Source organism: Hipposideros armiger, unplaced genomic scaffold (genome assembly GCF_001890085.2).
Source record: "Hipposideros armiger isolate ML-2016 unplaced genomic scaffold, ASM189008v1 scaffold_27, whole genome shotgun sequence".
NCBI classification, from domain to species: Eukaryota; Metazoa; Chordata; class Mammalia; order Chiroptera; family Hipposideridae; genus Hipposideros; species Hipposideros armiger.
Window position 1 is genome coordinate 5326661 of NW_017731377.1, and position 15190 is coordinate 5341850.

At 39.3% G+C, this 15190-nt stretch overlaps 1 protein-coding gene across 2 annotated transcripts; it reads left to right on the forward strand.

Annotated features, from left to right (window-relative positions):
- The first annotated feature begins 10017 nt into the window (after positions 1–10017).
- Positions 10018–12721, forward strand: HMGB2 (high mobility group box 2). 2 transcript variants are annotated; one of them, XM_019636125.1, is made up of 5 exons: positions 10018–10157; positions 10720–10884; positions 11178–11323; positions 11427–11601; positions 12188–12719. In XM_019636125.1, the coding sequence occupies exons 2-5, from the start codon at positions 10735–10737 to the stop codon at positions 12341–12343; spliced, it is 627 nt and encodes a 208-aa protein (XP_019491670.1). In that variant the 5' UTR covers positions 10018–10157; positions 10720–10734; the 3' UTR covers positions 12344–12719. The 2 variants fall into 2 exon arrangements, with proteins under 2 accessions (XP_019491670.1, XP_019491669.1); XM_019636124.1 differs by having other exon boundaries at positions 10019–10157; positions 10716–10884; positions 12188–12721.
- Positions 12722–15190: the final 2469 nt, after the last annotated feature.

The window sequence follows — 15190 nt, forward strand, 5'->3', positions numbered from 1 at the left end:
AAAAAAAAAATAGTTACTGTTTGTCTGGGTTTTCTGATGAGTTACTATCTTAAATAATTTACTCCAAAAATAAAATGACTTGTCTTGGGGTTGCTATGCAAAAGGAAAAAAGATGCTATTTAAAAAGTCATGAATTACCAGCTGCATAAAACAGAATATCTGTTTAACAGTAATTTAGGAGTTTATTTTTCTGACCATAAGAAGGCTGAGGGAAGATGGCCCCTGGTATCACTTCTGTAGTTCAACAATGTCAGGGTTAGCATCTATGATTTTCTTGCTTTTCCCTCATGCTGCTTAGAGTAGCATTCTCATGATTGGTTTGAAGCAGGAAAAATCTATCAACACCCTATTTATAATAAAGGTATTTTTTAAAGTAAGAAGGAAGGAGAGAATGACTATTGGATAGGCAATTAACAGAGTTATCTACAATGGTCTCTAGATTTAAGAAATACAATAGAAGAAGGAATAGAACAAGGCCATGCTACGTAAAATTCTTGAAATAGATAAAAAATTCTTTCAGAAGTTAGCAGAAATGAGTTATTGATTTTAATGAAAGTTTAAAAATTCCACTTTTGTAAACCTAGAAAATAATATGTTCAGGTATTAATTAAATTGATAAATTCGCTCAGTAAATATTTGAGCCTATGACATGTATAGCACTGTACAAGGTCCTATGAGAAATATAAAACAGTATACACATTCCCTTCCTTCAAGAAACTTCTAAACAATAACTCTTTGCATTTTACTTTCTACTTTATGAAACTTTCACAGGCATCATTTCTTTGTAAATCATAACTGTGCAAAGGAAATTTTTATCTGATGAATAAATAGTGGGCCCTGTAGATCCTTGCCCATACCTCTCTGGTTTTTACCACGGCAGTGTTCTCAGGCAGATTTCCAGCTGCCAGTATCTGCATCTCTATGCCTAAGGGCTTTCTCTCAAGCATGGAAGGAAGTCCTATCCCTGTGTAGTCAATTATCATGATAAACTTCCACCTCAGTAACCCTTACACAATGGTATAGATACCCCAGCTCTTTTGCCCTTTAAATGGGATAATTTTGAGGCATGTATTTCATACCATTTCCCTGAGTTTTCCTGTAGAATTACGCTCCAATCATTACTAGTGGCAGCTGGCTTGATAAGGCACCCTTTATTTACTGCCGTCCCTTCTTTGTCTCATTTCCCCACTTCCTACAATTATTTCCTGAATCCTCCTGATTAACTACCTGCTCTCAAATCCTTGTCTCAGGATTATAGTGGGCATTTCCACCAGGTTATTTCCCGAATACCTGCCCCTCAGCTACAGCGTTGGTTCAGTGGGCAGGCACATGATTCAAGGCAAGCCTGCTGGAATCTTTCCCGGGCAATTTTGTTCTATCTGAAACAGGGAGAAAAGAGCCCTAGTCCCTCATTTAAAAAAAAAAATTTCCCCATCATTGTATTTCCAGTAGAACAGTGCTTGCCACAAAATAGGAACTTGCTAAATATTTGTAGAATATTCAATAAATGCAATTCCTATAATTTTTTATGCCATCCTGCATTTATGACCACACATTAATTTTTAAATGTATGAAATACTCGTTATAGTCTATCAGTGTCATAGCATTGTCTGTAGTAGTAAAGAGCACAGACTCAGGAGCCAGAATGCTTGAGATTTAAACTCTGTCACTTGCCAGTTGTTAGACTTGTTTCAGCTCCTCCTTCTCTTTCGACTCTGTACGAGTATTGCAAGTACTGAAATCTTAAAAAAACATTTCCCAAGGGCCGGCTGAGTGGCTCGGTTAAGAGCTCGCTCAAGAGTGTGAGCTCTGAGCAACAGCGGTTCAACTCCCAGCCTGAGCTGAGTTGCCGCTGAGCTGCCAACAGGTGGCAGGATGGCTCAGCTAAAAAAAAACAATAACAAAAAAAACCCATTTCCCAGGATGACTTGTCAGTTGGTTTCCACTCAGGTTCTGCTGATGGGAGATTGGAAGGCATTTTTTCTTCTTCCGGCTCCAGCAGCCTCAGCAGCACCGTGCTTCTCTACTCTGGCTCTAGGAGTTGGGGGGCTCCAGCTGCAGTCTGCTAGCTTCTTACAAAGCAGGAATATGAAAGCAGAGATAGTTCTAGTTCTAATCATGCAACAGTTTTGTTCCAAAAGCCTCAGAAACACAGCATTTGTGGGTTTTTGGATAACACCTTTTCTTTTGTACCCCCAGTGCTAGCTAGGATTGTAGCTGCTTCTCTGGTTGCCTGGGATCACTACCTTCCCCACCCCCTTTTGCTCCTCCAGCCCTTCTGTAAGGATTTCCTCAATAACAGAGGTAATAACATTCCCTCTGAAATACCCAAAGTGGTTTTTCTTTTCCTGACTGAATACTGACTGATACTGTGACCATGGACAAGTAACTTACTCTCTTTGCCTCAGTGTCTTCCTCTATAAAATGAAAATAGTATATCTCATGGGCATTATTAGGATTAATGAGATTAATAATATTTTTAGAGTACTTAGAACAGTGCCTGGCACAAAGCAGTTTGTTAAATCAATGGTACAGTGTTTCATACTCTGTTGTTAAATACATCTCTTCTGTCATAAAACGGCACATATGTTTTTCACAATGTCTTCCTCTCACTTGCTTTAACATAATAGACATTTTGGAGGTCTGTAGGGCTAAATGTTTTTATGAAATTAACTATATTTTAGCATGCTACAGTGGTGAGAGGGGTATGCAGGGAGGGAAGCAGCACTGAAGTGGAAGACAAACAGGTTACATTAAAACCTGAAGATGAATCCAGAATCTTCAAAGTGGGGTGTCAGAGACCTTATATTGGAGAAAGGCTTGAGAAATGCAGATTCTTTTGGTTAAATCGTGTCCACATTAAGACTATCTTGTATTTGTATGTAGTTATTTCATTGACTTCTGTTTTGGGATATTGAAAATAGACTTGTTTTCATCTCTTACTCAGCAATGGGAGCAGACTCAGATTCTAGGGTTACATTTACTTCATTCCCAAGATCCTGGAGACAACCTCCCAAACAAACAAACAAACAAACAAACAAACAAACAAACTGGAATGAGGTAGGCCTACAGGTTGCTGAATAGAAAGAATTCTGCTGTCTTTACAAGGGTTGAATCATTGTCCACATAATTGGTTACAGAATTTCTGCTGGGAAGTTTTCAACAAAGTAAGATCACTACTCAATTTCTGCTGTCCTTTTATCTTTCAGCTTGTCCTACAAGGTGCAAATATTTCTTTCTTTGTTAATTAGTCCAACCTTCAACTGTGCTTAAGTGCATTTTTTAACCTAATAGGATTCTAGACTTTAAATTTAAATGGATATATTTTTAAAGTACATCTGAAAATCTCATATTGTTTGTGAATATATTTTTAAATACAATCAAACTACTAAGCATAGTAACAAAATTATTTAGGGGATAATGTTGTAAATATATCACCTTTATATTTATGAGTGTTTATACTAGAATTTGCAGTTTTTAGTCAATACAAAATTTAAAACTGTCATTGGCTAGATATAAGATCAGCATAGTCTTCATATATCACAAATTTGCTTTAAATGGAAACATATAAAAGATGTATTATTTTTAAAAAATTTACAAAAGGATTATTTTCCTATGGTATGAAAGCAATAGATATTAAGCTAAATATGGGCTAAATTAACAATGCTATTACAATTCAAGAGCTGCTGACACTCTTAACTACTATTTCCTAAAATAGATTAGCTGTATTCACTTCCTCTCAAATGATTCCTTTATTTTCATACTGTATTCTATGGCTCTCACTGTTAAGGTCTCAATTGTTCTTGGATGCAGTGCTCTGCAGTGGATAAATCATTGCTTTTTTTGGGGGTTGGGGATGAACACAGGTTTTCATTTTTTAGGTATTAATAGATGCCTAGGAATATAATGCTAGGTAAATGTATGTTTTAAATTTTGAGAAACTATCAAACTGTTTTCTATAGTAACTGTACATTTTATATTCCCACTATGTGATACATGAGTGTTCCAATTTTACCACATCTTCACCAAAACTTGCTATTTACTCTTTTTGAATATAGCCATCCTAGTGGCTAAGAAGTGATATCTTATTGTAGTTTTAATTTGCATATCTCTAATGATGGTGATGTTAAACATATTTTTATATGTTTAGTAGCCACTAGTCATTGGCTTTTTTGCATAGACTAATTTAAGACCTGGTATCCTATGTACAGGATGATGAATTTTTACACATGCACACATCTATTAATACATATCCATGTATGTATGTATGTATACATATCTATGTATGTATATATACATATACCTATGTAACTAGCACCCCAATCAAATTATAGTATGCTGGGCATATACAGCTTAATACAGATTACTTTTATCACTTTCTTTTTTTTTTTTTTAAGATTTTTATTGGGTAATTGGGGGGTGGGAACAGCACTGGGGAATTGGGGGGAAGGAGAACAGACAAGTTGCTGTCCTTTTGTTCTTTAGTCTAGTTCTGGAGGACATTGTTGCTTCACTGGCCTAATTTGGCACCATCACTGCGCTCTTCCCTGCAGAGGCAGATCAGTCGCCGGCTTCTGGACGGCCACTCACGGTGGCTGCTGGCCATACACGGTAGCCCATGGCAACCCACTGTAGCAGTGGCTGCAGCCTACGCCGTGGCCGGCGACTCATGGCAGCCCAGCTCCAGGTTGAGCTGTTGTTCAGCATCTTAGCTGTAGAGGGCAGTGTCACTGGCCCTCATATGTGGGATCCGAACCGGGGCCCTCTGGCATCCCAAGCCAGCTCTTAACCAACACACCACTCGGCCGGCCCACTTTTATCACTTTCTGAACAATGAAAGACCCTTACAATAAATTTAACTCCATTTATCCCTCTTAGCTTTTCTGCTATCATTATATATTCTATTCCCACATGTTATAAGAACCTGCAGGACATTATTATTATTGCTGTTTTAAACAAATAATACTCTTAAAATTTACATAATTACCCTTGCCTGTGTTTATTTTCTCCTTCAAAGCATTTACGATCATTTTCCTTAAGCAGGACTGCTGGCAATTAATTCTCTCAGCTTTTGTCTGTCTGAAAACATCTTTATTTTGGCTTAATTCTTGAAAGCTTTTTCCCTGAATACAGAATTTGAAGTAAGCAGTTTTTTTCTTTAGTAATCTAAAGATGTCATTTTAAGGTCTATGAATTTCCTAGTTCTGTTGAAGAGTCAGCATTGAGACTTATTATTGCTTTTTAAAGTTTACAGTGTCTTTTCCCTTTGGTTCCTAAGATTTTTTCTGTCTTTAGTTTTCAAATTATTTAGTACGATCTATTCTATTAGAGAGGATTCCATCTTTTCTCTATTAGTCAGAATCAACTCTTCTAAAAGGTAGAATGATAAAGGGTTGATTATTTAAATGCAGTGAGGGATTGAGCTGTATGTATCCAGGCTGGGTGTAAAGTTTTAGTAAAACCCAGTTCACCTCTGGCTCACTCTTCCTCAGACATTGTCACATGGGCTTTTGATTGAGGTCTTGGCATCTCTGTCTCCTTAGCCTTGAAAGACTATGGAAGATTCATTTCTATTCTTTAGGGGTTTTGAGCTTGTCTGTCCACATTCTTCCCTACACAGCTACAAAATATGGCAGATGTCTTCAGGAAGAGACCAGTCATGTGTCTATAGAAGACCCTTTCCCTCCAGCCAGACTTTTGTCCAAAAAGGATGATGAAACCCTAGATTTCACTTTGTCTTTTAGAAGCTTCTGGCACAACTCTCTAGCCACCATACTACTTGATAATTTAGCCCAACTGTGTTGAATATAGATCATTATATATATTTTCTGGTTCCCTAGTTTCCAACTGATTGTGTTAACCCCATACAAATGCCCAAAACTTGCTAGATTCTCATTCCCTTAGTACAAGTCCTTATACCTGGGCCAAATCAGATTGAGTCTCAGTTCCACTCCTAAAAATCTACAAATTATCCCCCAAATCATCAGCACACATAGGCAAAGCTCTTCCCTGCCTGGAATTTTAGTTTGAACTATTTTCTGATTGCTTCAACAGATCTCCAATATATTTAAAAACATGAAGGATTTTGCAATTTGTCCTTTTTTTTTTTTTTTACTAATTGTGGCAGTGGAGGCTTTTAGAAAGTAAATAACTTTTTGGTGGATTTAGTTCATACTGATTCACAAAAATAGTTAACTGGTTTTTTTTTTTGAAGAAAAACTAAACTTTTCTTACAATTTTTCATTGAAAATACTAGCAGCAGGATGAGAAGTTTTTGTTTTTTCTTAACTTGCATTTTCATTTCTTCAAAAATATTATATATTCTTTAACTACATCACTAAATTGAATCTCTGAGTTAGGCCTCAGAACCAGTGATCTTCCCATAAGTGGATGTGCCTGTTTGGTAATACTTCAATATGCTTATCCTTCCCCTGTCACTGCTTTTAAAATAACTTGAAAATATTAATCTCCAATATAAGATTTCATCTTTGAGAAACTAATATGTGTGTAGAGTAAATGGCTTTGGCTTTTACATTATGCAACTTGAGGGAATAATTATTTTATATGCAACTAATCTTATGTAAAGCAACTAATCTTATGTAACTTTGGCTAACTGTATGAGTTCATCAATAAATAATAATTATTGAAAACTTATTATTTACTGCTTTGTGTATGGAGATTTACAAAAAATGTATGATAGTCTCTTTCCCTCAGGATTTTGCAGTCTGGTTTGATGATCAGATTATGTAAAGTGCAAATTCTTAGAATAACTAATTGAATAAATTATAGGAGTTTCAATAGCTAGCACAACCCATATCATTTCTACACAATCCTGCCAGGTTGACACTGCTATTGATAAACTCCAGTTTACGGACAGAATAGCTATTTATCCTTGTACAACAGGGGACCTACTTTGAAAACAGCTTTAAGCCTAACTCATAATTAGCTTATTGCTAAATATTTATGTTGTTACAATTTGTAAGATGCTGAACTTAGGCAAAATTTAGCAAATAAAATGGCATATTGGTATCATCTAGGGGACAAAAACCCTGGTTAAGATCATTTTACTAGGAGACTAAGATGACTGAGCAATATTGTGTAATCTAAAGTTTGGTCTATATAGTTTATTACATTTGGGTAGCTATAAACTTTTGCTTCATCAAATACTGTTTTGAAGTAACTGGGCTCACAACTAACTGGTAATCATAAACAAAGAATTTCCTAGAACCCAAGTTATCTTTTTAAATTTTAACTATAATCTCTTGACCACCTAACAACTGCAAAGTTTAAAATGTTTATTTCCCCACATTATGATCACATATTCACAGAATTATAGAATCATACAACTTAAAAGCTGAATGGTAGCTTAGAGATTATCCCACAAATGTCATTTTCGTTTGTTAATCAAAAGCCTAGAAATATTAGGTGTAGTGTTCAAAATCACAAGCCCTTGCTGGATTTTAATTTATACTTTTTTTTAATGAAGAACATAAACTTTTCTTTTTATCATCTTTTAGAAAGATGCATCATTCTAATAAGAATAAATCTGGAAAATAATTTTTAGAATATATGAAATTGATGTTTCTGAAAAGACATGGCTTTAAAATTGAGTTTCAGAAACACAATCTTACATTCCCATTTAGAACCATAACAAGATTAGAAACACACTAAAAAACACCTTTATAGGACATTTCACTTTTCTGATAGTCATAATAGTATGCCAAGTATTGGGTGGTCGGGAAAGTCATGACACATTTTTGCATTGAAAAACATAGAAAAATACAGTATGACTTTCCCGACGACCCAATAGTTCAAAATAGTGAACTAGGTCTCTTGTGTATTTAATTCATCTTTTCAGAACTACATTTGGGACTACATTTCTTTGTGTGTGCAACCAGATTCTGTATAGTTTTTACTCAAAAAAAAAATAAAAGGGATTGTTCTGTCACCAACTGTCAATTGCTCACTTAAACCTTATTTCTTGTATCACTTCACCGTGCATCTCAATGTCACTTCTAGATCAGGAAGTAAATACAGCATGAGAATGATGTCTTGGCATCAGTGGTAAAAGTAAATTAATAAAATATAGAAACGTTTTGCTGTTCTCTACTGTGATGGAGTAAAAAATGTAAATTGGTGTTGGCAGAGTTGGCTCGTTCTGCAGGCTGTAAGGGCAAGATCTATTCCAGGTCTTTCTCTTTATCTTGTAGATGACCACCTTCTTGGTGTGTCTTGTCATACCATCTTACCTCCATGCCTGTCTCTGTCCAAATTTTCCCTTTTTTACAAGGACACCAGTCACATTGGATTAGGGTTTCACCCAGCTCCTGTATGAACTTATCTTAATCACATCTGCAACGACCCTATTCTCAAATAAGGTTAATTACAACTGTGCTATAAAAAAAAAACCCAAATTGACAAAATAAATCATACCACATTATTCAAATAACAATAAACAGATCACCAGTGCACACCTTTCAAATTAATTTTTAAATTCAGTTTAAGTACATGCTTAACATTGTGCAACTAATATCCATTTCCAAGGAAAATACATTTTAAAACCTAGTTTTTATGAATAAACCTAGACAAATAGCTGCTGGTTCTGAGATTCCACTGAGTATGATTATCGTATACAAACCAAATAGGGGCACACAGTCTAACAAATGCTAGTGAACTTACTGAGAAAACAAGACAGACTATTTAAAATCTGTTGAAACCAACTGTCCATGCAACATACGGGCCAACAGGAAAAAATAGCCTTCGAAACTAAATACAGCACAGAAATAGCAAACTGTCAGTGAATGTCCTCCTATCCTTGGAAAAGCAGCTTGTGGCGCTAGAAAGTTAAGGTAGTTTTGGTGCCCTCTCACTAGATACTAAAACGAAGTTAACCTGGCTTGGAGGAGTCTGTAAAATACCGTAGCAGGCTGTTTGGTGAATAGATGCAATTGTGGGAAGGGAGCAGCCACATTGCTTTCATGGGAGTATCAAATGGATCTTCGATATTGAAAGCTTTTAAAAACTATTGCATGGAGGGACAAGACGGAATAACAAGGTGACAGCTAGGCCAGCCAAAGGTGGGGAGGTCGCCAGGGCTTCGACCACTCAGCGCGTAGCTTGGGTGGAGGGGAGCCCGGCGAGGCGGTCAGCGCCAGGAATCCCGACCCGGACAGAGGGGGTGTGGCCATGGGAGAGGTCGCTCGCCTCCGCCCCTTCTGGACGCCGAAGGCGCCCTTGTTTACGTCTCTGTATTTGACACCCGAGACAAAGGGGTAAGGGAGGGGGGGGGGAGGGAGGAACCCCTTAAGGGAAGGTCCACCGGCGGAAGGCGCCTTACTTTAAAGTCTGTTTGTAACACCCCCTCGAGAGGCGGGAACAGCTGCCGTCCGGCGACCCCCGAGCCCTTGCCCAGGCTCCCCGCCACCTTGTGTCTTCCTCGGGTTCCACCCCGACCTCTGCGGCAACGGGCGGAGCCAGGCAATCGGTCCGCAGGGCAAGCTCCCCAGTCTCTCCTTATTTATTATTCTTTGGACCGGGCAGAGAAGAAACAGGCCCTGGACAGCGGTCGGAGCAGGGGCAGGGCAGGGCAGGCCGCTTATATTACCTCAGCGCCAGCAAACCAAGTCGTCGCCGCCAATTCCTTGAGAACGACCCCCCGCCCCCAATCTCGTTACTTGGTAGTTTTAAATCTGGCGGGGCTTTCCCTTTGGGGCCAACCACTCCCCCCGTTTACTGGCCTAGCCAGTCAGCGTCAGGCCCGCCATTTTTCAAACCCTCTTCCTGCCGCCAATCAGGTTCGAGCAGTACATTCCTCTCCTGACCGGTTCTAACGGGTCTGGGAGTTAACGACCTGGGCGACCCACCGAACCTGCTAGGCTGGGGATGGAGGGAAGGGCCCGGAGAGACACAGACCAATCGGAAGCCTCCAAGGAGAGGGGGCGGGACCTATCAGAGTTTGAATAATCACCAGACCCAATCAGAGAGGCGCAGGTGTGGCCTGTGGGTCGGCTCGTCAAGTTGCCGTGGCGCGGAGAACTCTGCAAAACAAGAGGCTGAGGATTGCGTTAGCGATAAACCAGTTCACGCCGGAGCCGAGCGAAGGCAGCGCCTGTGGAGTCCTGCTGTTCTGCGGAACACTGAGGAAAAGCTACCCCCAGGCAAGAATCCCCTTCGCCCCCCTCGTGTTCGTGGGCCCGCTGTTCCCTCCCCTCGTTAGCTTTCTAGCTTAACTGGGCGCTGTGGTTCTCGGGGCACTCCCCGGCGAGCGGAATCTGGGGTGTGGGCCGGTGAGAGCCAGGGGCTGTGGAGCGCGGGAAGCTTGCCCGGGCTTGGTTCCGGTAGTTTTTTTAATGTGGTCAGGAGGCGACAACTGAGTGGGGCTCGCAACATGGAAGCCGGGGGGACGTTTCTGTCAGGAGAGGGGTTTCGAGGGCGCCCGCGGCGTTCCCTTCCTCCGCCCGGAGTTGGGGGCGGGCGGCGGCGGCGACTCGTGACCTCCGGGAGGGACGTGGTGATCGCGCGGAAGGAGACTCGGCTGGGACTGCTCGAGTTGGGCCCGGGGGCAGCGTCGCCCGGGCCCCGGGGCGAGCAGGCGGACCGGCGACGGAGCCGGGCTCTAGCTGCCGGCCTCGCGAAGGGGGGCGCACGGGCGGGTGCGGATTTGGGCGGGAAGCCGAGCCCCGCCGGCGCCCACCCACCGGCTTTCGCCCCGCCAGGTAGACGCTGTCTGTCACCATGGGTAAAGGAGACCCCAACAAGCCGAGGGGCAAGATGTCCTCGTATGCCTTCTTCGTGCAAACCTGCCGGGAAGAGCACAAGAAGAAACACCCAGACTCTTCCGTCAATTTTGCCGAATTCTCCAAGAAATGTTCGGAGAGATGGAAGGTGAGAGGAATGAAGACAGAGCCAAGGGTTTTCAGGTTGTGTTTGGGGACGAGGGCCTGGAGCAGGCAGGTGACTTGTAACTTTCAAATCGCCTACCCTGAGGACTCGTCCAAATATTCAGTTTTAGGCAAACTACTTCAGGTTTCTATTTTAAGACTACTGAAGTAAAATGGTGTTAACCACGGAAAATGTGGCCCTTAAAGATCTAGATCTTTTTTGGATATATATATATATATATATAATCTATAGCTTACAGTTTTGCTGTATTTTCACTGATCCTTTCATGCCCACAGACTATGTCTGCAAAGGAAAAGTCAAAGTTCGAAGATTTGGCAAAAAGTGATAAAGCTCGCTATGACAGGGAGATGAAAAATTACGTTCCTCCCAAAGGTGATAAGAAAGGAAAGAAGAAAGATCCCAATGCTCCTAAAAGGCCTCCGTAAGACTTTTTTTTTTTTTTTAATCACTCAAGTTGCCCCTTGATTTTTTGTTTGTTTGTTTGTTTTTTCATTGAGTTTATTAACTCTCTTGTTTCCTTTCAGATCTGCCTTCTTCCTGTTTTGCTCTGAACATCGCCCAAAGATCAAAAGTGAACACCCTGGCTTATCCATTGGGGATACTGCAAAAAAATTGGGTGAAATGTGGTCTGAACAGTCAGCCAAAGATAAGCAACCATATGAACAGAAAGCAGCCAAGCTAAAGGAGAAATATGAAAAGGTATACTTTTTACCTTTTTAAAGGCAGGGTTGAAATTAGGTAGATGTTTTAAAAATAAGTATGTTAGACATAGATACAAACTGTAGGGAAGTATAGATAATCTTATATTAATGGTTGTTGGCTGTGTTTTGAAAAGGCCTAATGAAAAGTGTATACTTAAGCAATACATGCTAATTGAAGCCTCCTTTCTTTTGACTGAGACCAGTGTTTGGAACACTAGTAGGTTCCTTCACATAGACTCTCATTTGTGGTTATATAGGCCTGTAAGTTTGAAAAAAAATGGAGGGCCCACTGTGTTGTTTTATGTATGTCTGAAATGTGACGTTAGAGGGGGAGCTATGTGAGGTAAATGAATGTTGGTAGTGAAAGTGCTGACATTGATCTAATATACCACCCCGTCATTATACATCATTAGCTTTTTGAAGCCGAGAGAGAACAAAGGCTCTCAAAACTAAGACTCTGAATAACTTTTTTAGACAGTCACCAGGGTTATTGGTCAAGAATCTTAGATTGTTTACAACTTCGTGGTTTTTACAGTTGAGAAATGACACCGGATGCTGATTTTATTTTCTTGACAATATTTCAGGATATTGCCGCATACCGCGCCAAGGGCAAAAGTGAAGCAGGAAAGAAGGGCCCTGGCAGGCCAACAGGCTCAAAGAAGAAGAATGAACCAGATGAGGAGGAGGAGGAAGACGAGGAAGATGATGACGACGAGGAAGACGAGGAAGATGAAGAATAAATGGCTGTTCTGTTAATGATGTGTGTGGAGTGTGTGTGTATGCTCAGGCAATTGTTTTGCTAAGAATGTGAATTCAAGTGCAGCTCAATATTAGCTTCAGTGTAAAAACTGTACAGATTTTTGTATAGCTGATAAGATTGTAGAGAAAATACTTTTTCAAAAAAATGCAGGTTGGTTGTAGCTTGTTGAGGGGCTACTACATAGTTAGATTTTAAGGCTTCTGATGTTAAATGTTTCTAAATATTTAATGGTTTCTTGAATTTCTTGTGTATGGTAGTACAGCAAACAGGAATTAGTATCAATAGTAAATTTTGGGTTTTCTAGAATGTTGCATTTTGTTTTTTAAAAAGATTTTGTAATAAAATTATGTATATTATGTCTATTGTCTTTGTCTTAATATGCTAAGTTAATTTTTACTTTAAAAAACACTTCTGGTCTGGGACCATGTCAGTTTTTTTTGTATTTGCCTAATTGTTCTTAGACACACTTGAGTTGGTAAATGTTTGGTTAAAAGAAATTCAGATGTGCCCATCTTCATATTTCCAAAGTGTTATTTAAAAATCAAATCTGGAATTGAATGAACTTCAAAACTTTATGTAGTTTTACAAAATAAGTTATTGACACTTCTGTTCATTTATTAGCTAACGGCCCCTCAGGTTGGTTGGTTTTTTTTTTTTTTTTAACTGACACTACTTTGATGGAAACTTTCTTTGAGGCACAGGAACTTGTAGAATGAAGCCATATCTAAACACAAACTTTTAAAAACATCATTAGTAACAAGGTTTAAATTTTCTGTTGATTATGAACTAGTTCCATATAGACTACCACAGTAAATTGTGAGCTAAATCTTAAAAATTAGTGCAGTCTTAACCCTTTAGAATTCTGGGTAATTAACCAAAGCATTTGATCACAGTGGTTATTGTGATCTTCCATGACAGGCTAAATTTCACTAGGGTTTGTATTTATGGGAGAAAGCAGTTAATTTGAGAAATGATCATTTGAGGAAGCAGTTGCTTGTATTTGAATTTTGATAACAAGTTATTAGAATTATAGAAGAAACCTATTGATAGTTTTTATAGTTAAACCTGACTGTTGGTTTCCTAAGTTTTAAAATAGAAGCCAAAAATTACCCAACCATGGGAGCCTGCTTTGTCTATCTTACGTGATATTTGGAATAAATACTTGACAAGGATTTCACTTCTTAAAAACAGGAAATACCAAAGTTTTTAATTGGAAGTGAGGTATTAGCATAATTAACAGAGCAAATGGACTCAAGCATCCCAGTAGTTTTTGCTGGTCATAAAATGAAAACTTTTTTCCTGGTATTTGGTGACAACACTAAAAAATTAAGGGTAATATATTTTAGAGACATCTAGGTCTGGATCCCAGTTCCCTATCTCTACCAAATAACATGTCTGCATGAAGACCTCTGAGCTTATTTTTCCCCATTTGTAATACAGGGTTAATACCTACTTGATAGTGTTAATGACTAAATGAGAGAAAGTATTTAAAACAACATCTAGTATGGAGAAGTTAAATAGGAGTTTCTAAAATTGAAATGGAGTTAAAGTCTGTTTCTTTAAGGATTTCTAAATCTAAGCTAGACCAATGAGGCAGACCTATCAGGTTCCTTGTCACTTTTTGCAAATTTTTGTGACTGCTTTCAAGACTTAGGTGACTTCAAGGAATGGTTATGTTGGAAAGCACTGAAATAGGACTAAGAATTAGGTTCTATCCCAGACCAGCCAGTACTTGGTATGTTTATGAAAACCTTTTCTTTAAAAAGTAGGTGATACCTTAACAGCACAAAATGTAAAAAGGCTATGTAGTAGACAGTTTATATCCTTACTTTGGAGCTACCTGGTTCTCCTAGGAGGAAACCCCAATAATGCAAAAATTTATCCTTCAAGAGAGACAGGCATAATCATACATATATGTGTACATATTAATACAAATGGAAGCTTACTATATATACTGCTTATTCTCATTTTAGCAATTGTTCTTAGTACACCAGAGCTTCCACATTCAAATAGTATCTGCCTATATTGAACATAATTTAACCAATTCTCCAAAGAGACAGGTTGTCCTTTTTTTTGCTTTAAGAACAATGCTGCTTAACAATAACCTACAGCCTTCAGACCAACTAATGGCGTGTTGGTTAAGAGTTGGCTTGGGATGCCAGCTCTGAGCAGCTGGGCCCTGGTTTAGATCCCACGCAAGGGCCAGTGATGCTGCGCCCTCTACAGCTAAGATGGTGAACAACAGCTTGACCTGGAGCTAGGCTGCTTCGAGTTGCCGGCAACAGCATAGGCTGCAGTGAGGCTGGCCAGCAGTTGGCCTGAGTGAGTCTCTGGTAGAGGCCATCCCATGGCCAGCGAGCGACTGCCTCAGCCGGGAAGAGTGCAATGATAATACCAACATGGGCCAGTGAAGCGACGTCCTCCACAGCTAGACTGAAGAACAAAAGGACAGCAACTTGTCTGTTCCTCTTCGCCTGATTCCCCAATTTAAACAACAACAAAAATCTTAAAAAAAAAAATCCTACCAAAAGCATTTAAAAGTTTGTACATTTTAAAGTTTGCTAATTACAATAGCTAAAACCTTGAGTTGCTATATGGTAGAAACTGCTCTTGTGCTTTAACTTAACTGAAGCCAGTCAAAATTTCTCAATAGAAATTGTACTAATATATTCTTCACAGCAATGAATGTTTTAGAGTGATTATTTCCTTATCTCAGTAACATAACAGTTCTCAAACTTTTTTTTTTTTTTTTTTTTAAAGATTTTATTAGGGAATTGAGAGAGTGGAACAGCGCTGGGGAATCAGGGGAAGGGGACCAAACAAGTTG

Coding starts and splice junctions, on each gene's coding strand:
- HMGB2 (XM_019636125.1), top strand. CDS start 10,735: ATGGGTAAAGGAGACCCCAACAAGCCGAGGGGCAAGATGTCCTCGTAT. Junction 11,324..11,426: donor AATGCTCCTAAAAGGCCTCC/GTAAGACTTTTT, acceptor GTTTCCTTTCAG/ATCTGCCTTCTTCCTGTTTT. Junction 11,602..12,187: donor TAAAGGAGAAATATGAAAAG/GTATACTTTTTA, acceptor ACAATATTTCAG/GATATTGCCGCATACCGCGC.